The 16,242-nt window shown below is 35.1% G+C and overlaps 1 protein-coding gene and 2 non-coding genes across 3 annotated transcripts; 1 reads left to right on the top strand and 2 right to left on the bottom strand.

Moving 5' to 3' along the window:
• Positions 1 to 201: 201 nt before the first annotated feature.
• On the bottom strand, positions 202 to 3,227 carry LOC121214558 (glutamic acid-rich protein-like). Its single transcript, XM_041088333.1, has 2 exons — positions 2,889 to 3,227; positions 202 to 342 (listed from the first exon to the last, which is right to left on the bottom strand). The coding sequence occupies exons 1-2, from the start codon at positions 3,225 to 3,227 to the stop codon at positions 202 to 204; spliced, it is 480 nt and encodes a 159-aa protein (XP_040944267.1).
• A 651-nt stretch (positions 3,228 to 3,878) lies between these two features.
• Positions 3,879 to 3,985, top strand: LOC121215072 (small nucleolar RNA R71). Its single transcript, XR_005910806.1, has one exon. It is a non-coding gene; the product is annotated as a small nucleolar RNA R71 (small nucleolar RNA).
• An 11,922-nt stretch (positions 3,986 to 15,907) lies between these two features.
• On the bottom strand, positions 15,908 to 16,014 carry LOC121214917 (small nucleolar RNA R71). The gene has a single exon (XR_005910656.1). It is a non-coding gene; the product is annotated as a small nucleolar RNA R71 (small nucleolar RNA).
• Positions 16,015 to 16,242: the final 228 nt, after the last annotated feature.

Below are 16,242 nucleotides of genomic sequence, written 5' to 3'. Positions count from 1 at the left end.
GTCGCTCCAACTACTAATTATGGGTGCTTCCTCCTTTGATCGTGTAAAACTTGAATTGTTTCTGTCTCCTTCATGTTGGGTTCCTACATAGAAAACTTAAAAAAAATGCAATAGAACTAAAAATCTACTTATTAATCCTATTCCTACTAAGTCTAAATCAGAATCATCCAAAAATTAATACAAACAAAATTTAGAAAATGTTCAATCATCTTCCTCAAAATCCATTTCCTCGCTTCCGTCCTCCTCCTCCTCCTCTCTATCTTCTTCCTTTTCACTTTCATTCACCTCTTCTTCTTGTTCCATCTCTGTTGGCCCGAACATGTCTGGTGTATAATTGGGGACCTGGATGTTGTTTTGCCTAGCAAATTCTTGGAAGATCGACCCCAATTCTTGCATCCACCGTATCATCCAATCTAGATTTGGATGACTAATTTCGCCAAATTCTTGTTGAACTTGTGTAAACTTTTGTAATGAAGTTGGTGTAGCCGTCGCGTCTTGTTGCCGCTTATTCAATCTTTTATTTGTTTTGCTCCCAAATACTTCAGGAAGGTTTCAACGACTGCTCAGTGGATGTCATAGCTACGCCCACCCTTTTGCATAAGGCCATGAATAGATGGGGAACAAAAACTCCCACCTTTTAGTCACTAATGCATCTCTTCATGTTCTGGTGGATCCATTTGCCGATACAGACTTACTTTTTTTGCAAGATTACATACAATAAAACCGCTCGAAATGCATTAACATTAGAAACATTTAAAGTAGATACTATTCATGTGCACAAAAATTGAATCCAAATTTTAGCCTCTAGAAACATAATAGCTTGATGAAAGGACATGGGAAGATTGGCACCTGAGCGATATTTCCATTCACCCCTTCCTTCAGTTAAAAATTTTATAATGTTATCCATATCTATGTCCTGAAAATATTGTAAATTAGTTTCATCAATAAAATCATTCTCATAGTATGGAGCATTATAAAAATCACAAATAATTTAATGGGTTACTCGCACCTCTTTCCCTTTCATAAGTATCGATTCCTACATATGACTTTCACTACTCCTAGACTCTTGGTCCCGTAATGATGCATAAAATTCTTGAACAACAGGGACTACAACATTATTTTTAGTGATTGTCCAAAAATGTTCCCACATATGAGATGTGACTGAAGGCCATATTTCCTTACACAAAATCATGGATGGATCAAATTCACTCTCTTGAATGAATGTTTTTCCTTGAAGTTTATTAAAATATTTTTCAACATTCGGATTTGTGAAAATAGAGGAATTTTGACACATTGATGGCTCCATTTCCATATTTTGCCTAACTTTTCTAAGAGGCATGACGTTTTAATTCAACAAACTAATGATGTACTAAGCAAACAAAGTCAATGGAACAATAAAAGTTGAGTTTAGGAACCTTTAACCTCAGATATATTGTTGGATTCCTCGTCATGCTTTGTTTGCTCGTCATTTCTTGGAGTGGTTCTGTTCTTGCCTTTCACAAGTAAAATTAAAAGAAGAAATACTTGAAAAAAATCAAAAAGCAAAAGCAAAAGATGAGCTTTTAGGGTTTTAAGGGATTTTGAGAGTTCTAAAAAATTAAAAGGGGTAAAGTGTGTTTAAATAGGAGTCAAATATGTTTTTTAGGTTAAGAAATAGGTATTTTGAAGGTCTAAAATATTTTACATTAGGGGGTAGGCCATTGGATTGCACGAATGGGTCAGGTCAACCCTGCAAAAAATTACAGTGATGTCGTGACACAGGGTTTCCATGTTGTGAGATCCTTGGCAGCTCACCGTTGTCGCGACACACTTTCAGTTTGGAAATTTAGGGAGACTGTCCTCCATGTAGTGACGTCGGGTTGGTTTCTTCAGTTCCTTCATTCTACACGAAGCGTCGTGATACAAGGTTGTCGTGTCGCAAAAGCGACTCTGTGTCAGCCCATATGTCCATCTTTGAGATGTCTCGGTCTTTAATGAAAATATATCAAATAAAATTTAACAACTACACTCTATGGTTAGCTAAATATTCAATAATATACAATAGTTAAGCAGTTGAAATATTTTTTAAGTTTTACTGCCGGATTCATCCGACAGTATCACCAGTTCATTGATGGATGATTTTTCCGTTCTGTCAGTATTAGTCCATCTCCATCGTGCCATTCCACCTATGCCCGGTTGTGCCTTTCCTTAAACCTGTTTATCCTTTCTGCATGCATAAAAGGAAGCATGTCCCTTGACTCGAGAATGATAAAAACAAATAATTTTATGCATTGCTCCCCTAACTTCCTCCTACCTTCCTCTCTTGGTTGATAGCCACATTTAAAAGTTTCAGTCTCATTGATTTTCATAGTTAATTCATTTTTCTCTAAATCAATGGTGGACCTAGAAGTGTCTAGGAAAGGTTTACCTAACAAGATCAGTTTCTCACGATCTTCTTCAAAATCAAGCACCACAAAATCTGTTGGAATAATGAAACTGTGCACTTTGACTAACACATCCTCTAATACACGTTTTGGATGAACAGAAGATCTGTCAGCCAAATGTAGCGTTATATGCGTAATTTTAAGATCCCCTAACCCGAGTTTTTCAAAAATAGATAAAGGTATCAAATTAATACTAGTTCTTAAATCACATAGAGCTCTATTAAAATAAATGCTCCTTATCTCTATGGGAATAGTAAAACTTCCCGGGTCTTTTAATTTTTGGGGAACCCTTCTTGAGATAATAGCATTACAGGAAACGCTTATACTAACTTGTTCAACTACCTTAATTTTCCTACAACTAGACATAATTTCCTTTAAAAACTTGTCATACATAGGAACTTTCTCAATTTATTGAATGAAGGGTAGGTTAACATTTAATGTTTTAAACAAGTTCAGGAAACTTACAAATTCATCCTCATCCCTCTTTTGTTTTTCCTCTAGTGTTGAAGAGAATAGGATTTGTGCATCGGCAGAATCTTTAGTTATTTCCTTCTCTGTCTCCGCTACCGATGTGGTTACCTCCTCTGGCTCTGGCTCATCTCCAGCCTCTAGGGATTTCTCTTGAGGATCATCATTGTTCTTCGCAATTTTCTTCGTAGTAGTGGTTTCTGGGCTACTCAGGACTTTGCCTGACTGGAGCGCAATCTCTTTCATGTGCTCCTTACCTTGCCTCCGTGGATTGTCTTCTATATTGCTAGGAATACCTTTGCCAATTTGTCTTTTGACATCACCCATCATGCTCATCGATTGACTCATTTGATCCTCGAGTTTAGTCAATGTTCTTGTTGAATTGGTGCACTTAGACTGAACCTACTTAATATACATTCTCAGTGATTGCATTTCTCCCTCGATTCTATCCAACCGTTGACCACATACAGTATGGTCACTTTGGTTGACCCTATCATGAGGTTTCTTCAAATAAGGAGGTTGATAATTAGTATTTTTAGCTTGGTTTAAACTGTTACCTCCTCCTTCATTTCCTTCCCATATCAGGTTTGGGTGATCCTTCCAGCCGAGATTATATGTATTCGAATAAGGGTTTCCACCCCTATTCCCGATGTAGTTTATATCCTTGGTGGGATTATTGATAAAATGGAAGAGTGGTTTGTCTCCTCCATGTATAGACGTTGTATAAGCAAATTCGATACGATTGAGTCTATCTAGTATCTATTGATACTTGTCATCCTCTTGGATAGTTTTGACCGTAGCAGGCTTCTGGCCACATGTGAATCGTTCAATTGGCCAGCAAAAGGAGTTTAATGCCATATTTTCAAAAATTTCGTATGCATCCTCGTACGTTCTGTTCATAAGGGCTCCTCCTGTTGCTCCATCTAATCTAGATTGGTGGTTCACTTACAACACGTTATAAAATATCTGCAGTCGCATCCATTCAGAAATCCGTGGTGTAAGCATTTTTTAATCAACATTTTGAAACGTTCCCACGCCTCATAGAAAATTTTTCCCTCAATTTGTCTAAAGACAAGAATCTCTCTTCTTAGTTGAACTGCTTTGCTAATCGGGAAGAACTTCTGTAAAAACATTCTAGTGAGTTCATCCCATGCCGTGATAGACCCTGGTGCCTACGAGTCTAACCAAGAAAAGGCGTTATCAATCAAAGACAAAGGGAACAAACAAACATGAATAGCATCATCTGAATCATCTGATTGGGGTCCTTTGTCATCGTGCCCGTAAATTGGAGATTATTCTGGATCATCTGAATCATCACCGGTTTGATCTCAAAATTATTAATTTTTATTTTCACCCTTGCCATACTTTCCTGAACCATGTCCAGACTTGGTAAGGCATAATCCCTTAGGGTTCTCTCATTCTGAGCCATATGTACATTTGCAGGTAGCTATTGTGCTGGTGGGTTTAATAAGACGTTATCGTCAGTGTCACCAAACAGGGGATTTTCACGTGGTATGTTACCTGTAGCAAGTGGTTGTGGATCTTGCATCTGTTATAGCTACTGCAGTTGCTGTCGTCGATTTCTGTGGATTATTCTCTTTAGATCTGTGATTGCTACAATAGGTGTGCCCCTACTACAAGTCATACACTAAACCCAGAAAGAGAGGATTAATAACAATAAATAAAATAAAATAGAATCATACCTATAACTTTAAGATTTTCTAATTATTCTTTCTAAGTTAAAAAATTTAAATCGATCTAGTGACATTACCACCTCGACAACGGCACTAACGACAAACCAGGACCTGTGTTGCGACATCGTAGTCAGTGTACTCTTCTTGGGATATCTTCAAGGGTATGTCGCGACACCCTCAGGTTATGTTGCGACATTGAAGGAAGTCTTGAGATTTCTCCATTTTGCTCCCTATGTTGCAACATTGATCATCCCATGTTGCGACATAGTGACCAGTATCCCATGTTACGACATCGATCATCCCTGTTGCAACACGTAGGGACTAGCCCGCTATTTTCCTTTTTCCTCGGTTATTGTCTTTTTGATCCAAATTTTGATCTATATAATAAATAAATACAATACATTAATTTCATACATATTTCACATTCCCTTAAATGCATATGACCATTACCTTTTCATTAATTACACATTTTTCCAAAACTTTTATAACTTTTGCAATTTAGTCCTTTAACCCGATATTTATCAAATTTAACCATTTTCTAATAATTCAATTGCAACCAAATACACCAGGCTCTTTAAAAATCCCTATTATACATCAAAATCACTTTTAAACCTACAATTTTTACTTTTAAACAATTTAATCCTGAAATCAAAATCTAACAAAAATTACTTCACACAACAACCACACATCCTAACCAAAGCTTCAAACATATAATTATCATAAAAAACATTCAAGATTCAAGAATGAAAACTTCCAAAATTTTTAACATATTCAAAAACAAAGGTACGAGTTAGCTAGACTTAGTTGCAACGATCTCAAGAACATAAAAATCACAAGAAATGGAGTAAAATTGAGCTTACATGCAAGCAATGAGTATGGCCGAACCTAGCTTGATGAAAATGGTGTTCTTTCACCCTAAATTTTAGTTCCTTTCACTTATGGAAGATGGCAATGTTATTTTCATATTATTTTACTTTTGTTTATTTACTAATTTACAATTATACCCCTTTTTATAACACACAACCAATTAATTTAACACACAACCAATTATACCCCTAAAAATACCTTAACAACAATTTGGATCAATTTGAAATCATTTGGAAAGTTTAGGAAAAAGTCACAAAAATTTGGAAACAAGGGTCACACAGCCGTGTGGCTAGGTCGTGTACCTAACACGGTTGAGGCACACGCTTGTGTCTTAGGCCGTGAAACCTTTAAACTAAGGACACACTGTCGTGTCCCAGCCCGTGTAACTCTCTGAGCAAGGTCACACGACCATGTAACATGCCCGTGTGTCAGGCCATGAACTCTCGAAATTTCCCCACACACCCGTGTGCTAGGCCGAGTAACTTACTGACTTGCATACAAAGAAATCTTTAGGAGACACACGGCCGTGTCGCTAAGCCGTGTGGACCTAAAATTTACCTAAAACAAGTCATTCCCAACGCCATTTCAGGCATGACCACTTGAACAAACATGTGCACACTAAAAAGATATCAAACCATACCTAAACATACATATATTTGCCATTCCAAAGGTCCTAGTTCAACTAACCAATATGCCATTCAAAGTCACCTCAAAAGCAATCAACACATCAACAACTAAAACCTATCAACATTGATCCATTTTTTGCATAGTAACTTAGTTCAATCATATACAAAAACATACCACAAGTATTCACTTTCATACCATTATAATTATACCAAAAACAAACCTATTTACAAGCATGATACAATACTGATTGACATAATTTAGTAAGGTATCAATTTTTACCAAAACAACCATTTTAGCCATATATACATACCACTACCCTAAGAGACACAAAAACTACCAACTTCGATGGATAGTATGAGCCGGTTGATTGATCCTTCCAAAGTGTCAGCAACAAAACTCTATAAAACAATCCATAAGAGCTGGTAACTTTACACAACTTAGTAAGACCATAGTATTACTTTCAATCTAACACAACTAGATACATTTGAAATACTATTAGATTTCAGGGTTACTAGAGTATAAAAACACACAAAAATGTGTTTAGGAGTACCGAAGTACAAATAGGGGCACGTATGTGCAAACAGGGGTACTGAAGTGCAAACAGGGGCATGTATGTGCAAACAGGGGTACTGAAGTACAAACAGCGGCACGTATGTGCAAACAGGGGTACTGAAGTACAAACAGGGGCATGTATGTGCAAACAGGGGTACTAAAGTACAAACATGGGCACATATATGTAAATAAGGGTACCAAAGTACAGACAGGGGCATGAATGTGCAAACATTCAATAGTTAATTATTGACCTTTAGCTAAGGAACTATAATGTAAAAATACAAACAAAAATTCATTTACTTATTGGAACACTATGAACTTACCTAATATTCAATTCTGAACAACACATAGGGGCTAGCTCGCTATTTTACCTTTTCCTCGGTTATTGTCTTTTTATCCAAATTTTGATCTATATAATAAATAAATATAATACATTAATTTCATACAAATTTCACATTCTATTCAATACATATGACCATTAAATTTTCATTAATTACATATTTTCAAAACTTTTATAACTTTTTCAATTTAGTCTTTTAATCCGATATTCATCAAATTTAACCATTTTCTAAGAATACAATTACAACCAAATACACTAGCCTCTTTAACAATCCCTATTATACATCAAAATTACTTCTATACCCTACAATTTTGACTTAAATCAAAATCTAACAAAAATCACTTCACACAACAACCAAATATCCCAACCAAAGCTTCAAACATATAATTATCATAAAAGACATTCAAGATTCAACAATGAAAAATTCAAAAAATTTTAACATATTTAAAAATGAAAGTATTGGTTAGCTGGACTTAGTTGCAACGATCTCAAGAACATAGAAATTACAAGAAATGGAGCAAAATTGAGCTTACAAGTAAGCAGTGAGTATGTTCGAACCTAGCTTGATGGCAATGGTGTTCTTTCACCCTAAATTTTGGTTCATTTCACTTGTGGAAGATGACAATGTTATTTTCATATTATTTTACTTTAGTTTATTTACTAATTTATAATTATACCCCTTTTTATTTAACACACAACCAATTAATTTAACATGTAAAACCGTCCATTTAACCTTAATAAGGTCTAATTACAACATAAGTCCTCCCTCTTTTATTAATTATACCATCTATCTCTTGTAATCCAATTATGATTAGATTTTCCCATCTTTTGCGATTTAGTCCTTTTTCTCAAATTAACTAAGTAAACAATAAAATTTCTTCAGCAAAATTTAATAGGACCCTAATAATTCTATAAATATTCTATAAATAATATTTACGAGCTGGCACTATAGAAATTTAGGGTCCTAGAACCACTATTCTGTGGTGACAGAAAAGCTTGATTTATATAAATAATAACATAAATCCACATAAGTTGATTGTCTTCACAAATTAGATCTCTTGAAAGAAAACAACGAACAAATGAACTAAACTTTAGAAAACCTAAGAAAGAAAGAATACAAAACTAAATCTAAAGAAAGAAACTAGGTTAATGGAAAGGTGTCCATAACATGTACCAAATGAGCCTATTTATAGCCTTTAGGTGGTTGTCGTCCTTAACCATAGGTCAGTTGATGTTCCTGAGCTTTAATTTTGATTGTGCAGCCCAAAACACCCCTACTTCTTGTTTGATTTCCATCCCAGAGTCAATGTCGCGACACATCAGGACTTGTGCCACGACATAGAAGTCAGTATACTCCTCCTTGGGATGTCTTCAAGGGTATGTTGCGACACCCTTAGTCAGTGTCGCGACATCAAAGGTAGTTTCATACTTTCTCCATTATACTCTCCATGTTGCGACATTGGGCCTCTCGTGTTGTGACATAGCGTCCAGTATCAGCCTAAAGTGCCTTCTAATGGCCTCTTGCACATTTACGAAGTACGTTAGCTTTCCCTTAGGCCTCATATGGCCCTTAAGGTCAACAAAAGACTCAATTCACACATTTTATTAGATATAAGTAAGACGAAAGAAAATTAAAATATAAGAGAAATGCTTGTGTTTAGGCTCTTTAAGCGTGAAAATTAGTTTAATTTACTACACCAAATTACGACAGATCAAACTCCCCCAAACTTAAGTCATTGCTTGTCCTCAAGCAAAAAAGCCAACGACAATAAAATGATGACCCTTGAGCAAAAATGATACAAGTATTGACTTCTGAGCATACGAATTAAACATTTCATGCTTACAAACAATCCCAACATGATGAATGGTTGACTTACCACTTTTGACCACAAACATCTAAGTTCAGTACGTAACAAAGTATACAAATATTAAGAATCTTATCTGTAGGTATTCATGAATAGATCATACAAGTAATTTAATTATCCGAGCAGAATACAACTATTCATTTATGCATATGTTCAGTATGATATCCATTCATGTATAAGGATATTTTAGGTCACAGAGGACTTTTCGGCTTGTAACATTTTGAGGTTTAAGACAGGTATGAAATTCAAGATCAGTAAGCATAAAAAGGGTTAAAAACACACAAAAAGTTTGGCACATCATATCGGTCCCTATTCTTCCCTTTATAGACCCTTACCCACTCACTGCCTTATTACTCCTTCTCTCACCTCTATTGTCTCTCCATATATAGGAAATCATAGAATGACATAATAACTATGGCTAGCCTTACGAGTTTTTATGCACTAATGAACGTGTTTTTCTTTCTTTTGTGACTTTGTGACTTTTCTCTTTTTCAATATATCTCACTCATGAATTCTTTTTTGCTAATTTAGGACATCTTTTACTCGTACTAATTTCCTTTTTAGATTCTTCTTTTTGTTCTGCACATTAGGCTAACCTGTAATTCCCATATCACACTAATCTTTCCTATTTCATTCTATTTTTACAAACTCCTCCATGATATATATGCTTAACCCTCAATATGTATGGCCAGGCATTTATAATCATGCAGTGCAGGATCAAAGAAAAAGGGCAAATATAAATTGATGTTTTCAGGCTCGAGGCTTGTAATGTGGTTTTTCAAGAAGTGACAATAGGCTCAAAAATTGGTACTATAGGTAAAATATAAATAGGATAACTTTTTAGCTTTGGATGTGCTCCAAACAATGCCTTAGGTCATCCCTAAATATCTCAACATGCACAAATTTAATCAACCAAACAAACACAAATTTAACCATTTATCATTCATAGTAGCACACTCGTTTGCTTGTATTTTCTATATCACTTGGTACAAATGATGGCCTTATACCTATTAACAGTGTAACATATAGAAATTTTAGTCTCATAATCAAGAATTTAAAATCTCCTATCATAATGTCAAAATTATTCGTAAACACAAGCAATCTATGTACATGATCCTAATCAATCACTTGTATTTTTACAAGCTTAAGCACACAAAAGACAAGAAAAATCAAAGAAAATGTAAAAATTTGAAGCAAATTTTCTATGTTACCCTTCCACACTTTGGTTGACACATTGTCCTCAATGTGTAGCCCATAAAAGGATAAGGAGGGAAGTTACCCGATTGGTCTTAATCACTCTAGCTTTTATTAGTTGGTGCTTCCTCCTTTGATAATGTACAACTCAAAATTTTTTTGTCTCCTTCGTGTTGGGTTCCTGCATAGAAAACTTAAATAAAATAAAATATACTAAAAATCTACTTACTAATCATACTCCTACAAAGTTTAAATTAAAATCATCCAAAAAATTATTACAAGCACCTTAAAAATAACAAGAAGAAAACTCAATCTTCCTCCGAATCATCTAGAGGCCGGGAGTTCCCTTGCTCCATAGGTGCCTTCCCTTTTCCTTTGACATGTGTTCGGTGGGAGCTTTCACCTGTTGAAGGCGTATGGTGAGTTAGGCTTCATATGATGGGCCCTTTTGGTTTGGAAAATTACAGTTGAAATGACGCTTCATATTTGTCCTCCGTTTTAGGGTACTTCTGAGCAGCACCCTCCTCCTCAAAACTAACCCCCTTATCCTAATGATTCAAAGTTGGCCCGAACACATCTAGGGGATACTTCGGATCACTTAATCCATTCATCATTGTGAATTCTTGAAGTACTAGTCCTTTTTCCTGCATCTATCAAATTATTCCGTCAAGTTTTGGGTCTATGTCTCCACGTACTCCTTTCGATTGATCTTTCTTTTTGAGTGATGCTAGTACATCCATTTTCTTCTTCCTTCTTTGATTCCATTCAGTTATTTGCTTCCGTTGAAGCTCAACATACTAGGTATATAATGTATATCTGATATTACTTATCGTAGGTTTCATAAGTTTCAAATTTTAGCTCATTGACACTTTTGCCAGACGACATAGAGCTTTTTGGCTTTGTACACACCACTTCATTTCTCGAAAGATCCAATGTCTTACACAGACATATTTACGCTATAGAATACCATAGAACAAAACTGCTAGAAATACATTAACATTAGAAACATTTAGTGCGGGTGCAATTCTGGTACCAATGAATTGCATCCACATCTTCGCAACATGAAACATAATAGCTTAATTAAAATTCTTGGTAAGCTCAATGTCCAACCTGTAGCTCCAACTACCCCTACCCTACGTTAAATATTTTATAACATCTTCCATTTCAATGTTTTCAAATCTCTCTAGATCTGTATTATCAACAAAATCTTTCTTATAAAATAGGATGTTATAAAATTCATAGATATCATTAGGGGAGATTGGAATGTCTTCCCCTAATACTTCAATATCAGTTATTACTGCATTATAGCCTCGCTTAACCATTTTTCCCTTAAGGGATGCATAAAACTTCCGAAACACAGGTATGTTTCCATTATTCAGGGGAGTAATGCAAAACTGCTCCTATTGATGGTAACGGGCCAAAGTCTAGATTTCTTTGCAATGGATCAACGAGGGTTTGAACCCTCATTCTTGAATTAACGGTCGACCCTATGACTCAAGATAATATTTCTCAACATTTTAATGGTGAAACCATACAAGGTCAGAAACACGTGGTGTTTCTTGAACATTAGTTCTCCTGTTTTTCCTTAGAGGCATATTATAAACAATATTTCTAAAAGTATGAACAGTAATCAATAAAATAGTAGAGAAGTTTGAGAATACTTAAACCTCAACTTGTTTGCACTTCCTCTTTGTTTTGTTGATGAGAACTCCTTTCAATGTAGCCTTTTGAATTGGGAATAAGGAATTGGGGATTTAGGGTTTGATGAGAAAAAAATATTTTGTAGATTAAGGGTTTTGAAGAGGTTTTGAAAGAGTTTAAGTGTTAGAGTGAGGTTAGATTAGCTTAAAAGGATATTTTTATGTTTAAAAATAGTGGTTTTAGGTTTAAAAATTGGGAAAAATCATTGTTATTCTGCTGGGTTGCGCAATCGAATCAGGTTGACCCTACAAATATTTGCAGTGATGTCTCGACACAGGGGTTCCATGTCGTGATATCCCTAGCAGACTACTCATGTTGCGACACCGAGGTTTACTTTCGCGACACACCTTGTAGTTTCGAAATTATTGAGAAACTATCTTCTGTGTCATGACACAAGTTAATGATGTCGTGACATTAGGTTGAATTTTGAACTTCTTCGTTACTAGCCATGTGGTTGACGGTGTGTAAGATTCCTAAAAAATCAAATGTTAGACATGTTAATTGATAAACTGAAAGCCGTAACTATAAACTACAAATTTCCTAATTATTCATTTACGTGCAAAAATTAAAATTAACCTAGTGACGTTGCCTTCCTCACAACGATGCCAACAACTTCACAGCCTTCAGATGTAGTAACATCTAGAGTGTGAATACTGTAATAAAATATAAAATTACGAGGTAGTATTTGCAAGTATACGGGTGATTAGCTTACTTTGACACTCTCAATCAAATGTTGTTTTAGGTTCCTCATGAACCAACTAGTCGCTACCCTAGCAGGATCTTCTGTTCTTCCACTAACATAACGAGTCAGCAAGGACTACTTATCTTTTGACCTCATAGTCCAGATTGGCTTCGAAAAAGGTGTTCACGGATGGGCAATACCGATTTTGGGTTAATTCCCACCTTGATGACTTCCCGAGGTTGTCAGGCCTAGGGTTTGTTTCACGCTCTTCCTTTCCCAAATAGTTGATCTGTTAAGTAAACCTACAAAAAAATTAATAAATTATGCCTCCACTCGCTAATCCCCCATAGAAGAATTAGTTTCTCATGGCTTTCATAAACAATATGGTATAGATGAAAGAATAGAACATGGTGAATGAATTGAAGTGGAGAGTTTAAGAAAAACTTGATTTATATAAATAATAACACGAATCCACAGAAGTTGATCATCTTCACAAATCAAATATCTTGAAAGAAAATAACGAACATATAAACTAAACTCTGAAAAACCTCAGAAGGAAAGAAAACGAAACTAAATCTAAAGAAAGAAACTAGATTAATGGACAGGTGTCCATAGCATGTGCCAAATAAGCCTATTTATAGCCTTTAGGTGGCCATCATCCTTAACCCTAGGTTAGCTGATCTTATAAAGCTTTAAGTTCGATTGTTTGAACCAAAATTCCCCTACTTTGTCCTTAATTTCTGTCCCAAAGTCGATGTCACGACAGAGAAGTCAGTAGGCTCCTCTTTGGGATGTCTTCAAGAGTATGTCGTTACACCCTTAGTCAGTGTCGTGACATTGAAAGCAGTTTCGTACTTTCTCCTTTCTGCTCTCCATGTTGTGAAATTGGGCCTCCCATGTTCCAACATAGAGTCTAGAAACACAAAAATATACACACTTTTCATGCCCTTTTTTACTCAAATTCATGCAAATTTGTAGTAATTCTTCTCAAAAAATATATAATAATTATAAAATAATTAAATTATACTTAAATTATTAACACGTTGAATTTTAATTAGTTTTATAATAAATTTTGATTAATTTTGATCATTTTCGATAGATTCGCACAAAGGGCGAAGATTGGCTCGGCAAACACTATTAAAAGCGCAAAATCGAGAAGCAATTTTTGAAGCATCGAGGCGAACTAATTTTTCAGCCGAAGAGGGTTCAAATTGTGAATATTAATTCATAATATCATTAATTTTAATTTTAATATAAATTATTTTGGGCTAAATAAATTATTAATTAATTATGAAAAGAGGCCCAGTTGAGCTGAACCGAGAAAACCGATCCGACTGAGCACTGGGCAGCCCAAATTTGTCCCACATGCTGACCCAATCAGCTTGTTTGGCTGATTATTTGGCTTGCAAAATAGCCCTTGAAGACTCCTTGAATTTGTGTTCAAACCCCTCCACTATTCATGCCTTTCTAGATTTGCCCCTACAATAAAATAGTAAGTTTGAAACCTTCAAACTTGGCATATGTGTAGTGGGCCATGGGGGGACTCTATGACTGCTGATTTTTTCTATTTTTAGCAGCCTACTCAACCCATAAAAGCCCCCTTTGCTGCTCATTTGAAATACATCTCAAAACCTATCATCCTTTCACTTCACTCTCACTTTCTCTCTTCAATTCCCTTCCGTTATTCTTCATTTTCTTCTCCATTCTCTTGTCAATTTCACCTCTTGAAAAAGAGTCCTTCAAACACCATTTGGAGCAGCATTCAAGTGTTCATGGAAGTCTCGATTCAACAAGAACAAGCGGAGAAGGAGGAGTGGAGCAACTTAGTCAAGCCTCAGAGAAACACCGGATTTGATTCTTGTTCCTTATCCTTTTAATTTTGTTGTTGTTGTTATGAACATGTCTATGAATAAATGTGATGTTGATATGTTTAATTTAATTAATATGGCTTAAATTTAATTCGTGTTAGGTTGATTGCATTTTGTCTACTTAATTTATTAAAATTGTGTTAGTGTTGTTATAAGCCTTGGTAAGATGTTTGATTAAGTAAAACCATGACTAAGTTATTCTTGCATTACAATTTTAAGGTAACTAATGAATTAATTATTTAAATAGATTGAAATTTTAATTAATTAACACGATACTTAATCAGTGCATATTTAATCATTTAAGGTAGCTGAGGGTTAAATTAGCAACGGTATCTAACGATATATTAGCCTTGCATAACTTACACGATTATTGTGATTAAACTATTTCAAGGTAGCATTGTTACGTCACGTAATCTTTTATGTGCTTATGAGATTGAATTAATTATTTGAATTGGCATGCAGATATGTACAAGAGATTGTTTTTAATTTCATAAGTATGCGTGCATTAACGTATTTGCTTACTAAAATTTGTTTAATTGGTTGAATTGACATAGAGACATAGTCAAGATATAGATGGATTTTGGTAGGTGAGTATGTTCATAAGTTAACAAATTACCAAGTTGTCGTGAATTTATTCGTAACAAAACGAACATGAGTTTAGTAATTTTAAGTTAAGAAATGTAATTAATCTAGCACAATTATGTCTTCTTGATTAAAATCATCTTTTGAAATAGTGCATGGGAACTTTTATTTCCTCTTTATTTATTTTATTTAGTTAAATCTTAGTGTCTAATCATCTCCTCAAATCAAAATAATTTTCTTCACTAAAGTGTTTTTAATTGCATTCATAGATAATTCTTTTCACAGTCCTTGTGAGTATGATAACTCGACATTTACTTGTCACTTTATTATTTGTTGCATTTGTGTACACTTACACATTTTCGTCGTTCCAAGTTTTTGGCGCCGTTGTCGGGGACTATTTTAAAAGTCATTATTTGTGAATTTTTGAATTTTGCATTTTGGTTTATTTTCTGTTCAATTTAAATTAATTAATTTTTTATGTGTTGTTTCAAGTGTTTATGAGTATTGATTGAATTATCGATTTACTCCTCCTAGACCCTGAGATTGAAAGAACTTTTCGACAGCGAAGAAGACAAGCAAGTCAGAGAAGGACTAAAGAGATGAACTTTGAAAATCCAAATCAAGGAAATGGAACAAACCCTGTTAAAAATCCTATCCTTATTACAGATGATAGGGATAGAGCTCTAAGACAGTATGTCGTGCTAGTGTTTCATGATCTTAATCTGAGTATTAGGACACCCGAAATTGAGGCTCAACAATTTGAGCTGAAGGCCAGTCATGTTCCACATGCTTTAGATAGTGGGCCAATTCAGTGGAATGCCTACAGAAGATCTTCAACTACACTTAAGACAGTTTATGGAGGAGAGCAATTCTTTCAAGTTAGCCGGAGTACCCGAAGATGCACTACAATTAAAACTATTCCCATATTCGCTAAAGGACAGTGCTCGAGTCTGGTTGAATTCATTGCCACTAAATTCCATTTCAACATAGCAGAAGTTAGTAGAAAGATTCCTCATGAAGTATTTCCCAGCTAGCAAGAATGCTAAGTTCAAGAGCGAGATCACTGTTTTACAACAAATGGATGATGAGTCCTTGTATGAGGCATGGGAAAGGTATAAAGAATTATTACGGAAGTGCCCTCATCACGGAATCCCTCATTGCATCCCACTTGAGACGTTCTATAATGGTCTCATTGCTCACACGAGGATTGTAGTGGACGCTTCTATTAATGGTGCTCTCATTTCTAAATCTTATAATGAGGCTTATGAAATCATTGAGAGGATTGCTAGCAACAATTATCACTGGCCAAACAATCGAGCAGCGTCAGGAAGACAAGTCGCTGAAGTACAAGAAGTGGACGCTTTCACTTCACTTGTATC

The sequence above is a fragment of the Gossypium hirsutum genome, chromosome D02 (assembly GCF_007990345.1).
Source record: "Gossypium hirsutum isolate 1008001.06 chromosome D02, Gossypium_hirsutum_v2.1, whole genome shotgun sequence".
Lineage (NCBI taxonomy): Eukaryota > Viridiplantae > Streptophyta > Magnoliopsida > Malvales > Malvaceae > Gossypium > Gossypium hirsutum.
The sequence above is the reverse complement of the archived record's forward strand: the minus strand, read 5'-3'. Positions and strand labels throughout refer to the sequence as shown.

Coding starts and splice junctions, on each gene's coding strand:
- LOC121214558 (XM_041088333.1), bottom strand. CDS start 3,227: ATGAGCATGATGGGTGATGTCAAAAGACAAATTGGCAAAGGTATTCCT. Junction 343..2,888: donor AGAGGGATGAGGATGAATTT/GTAAGTTTCCTG, acceptor AACAACATCCAG/GTCCCCAATTATACACCAGA.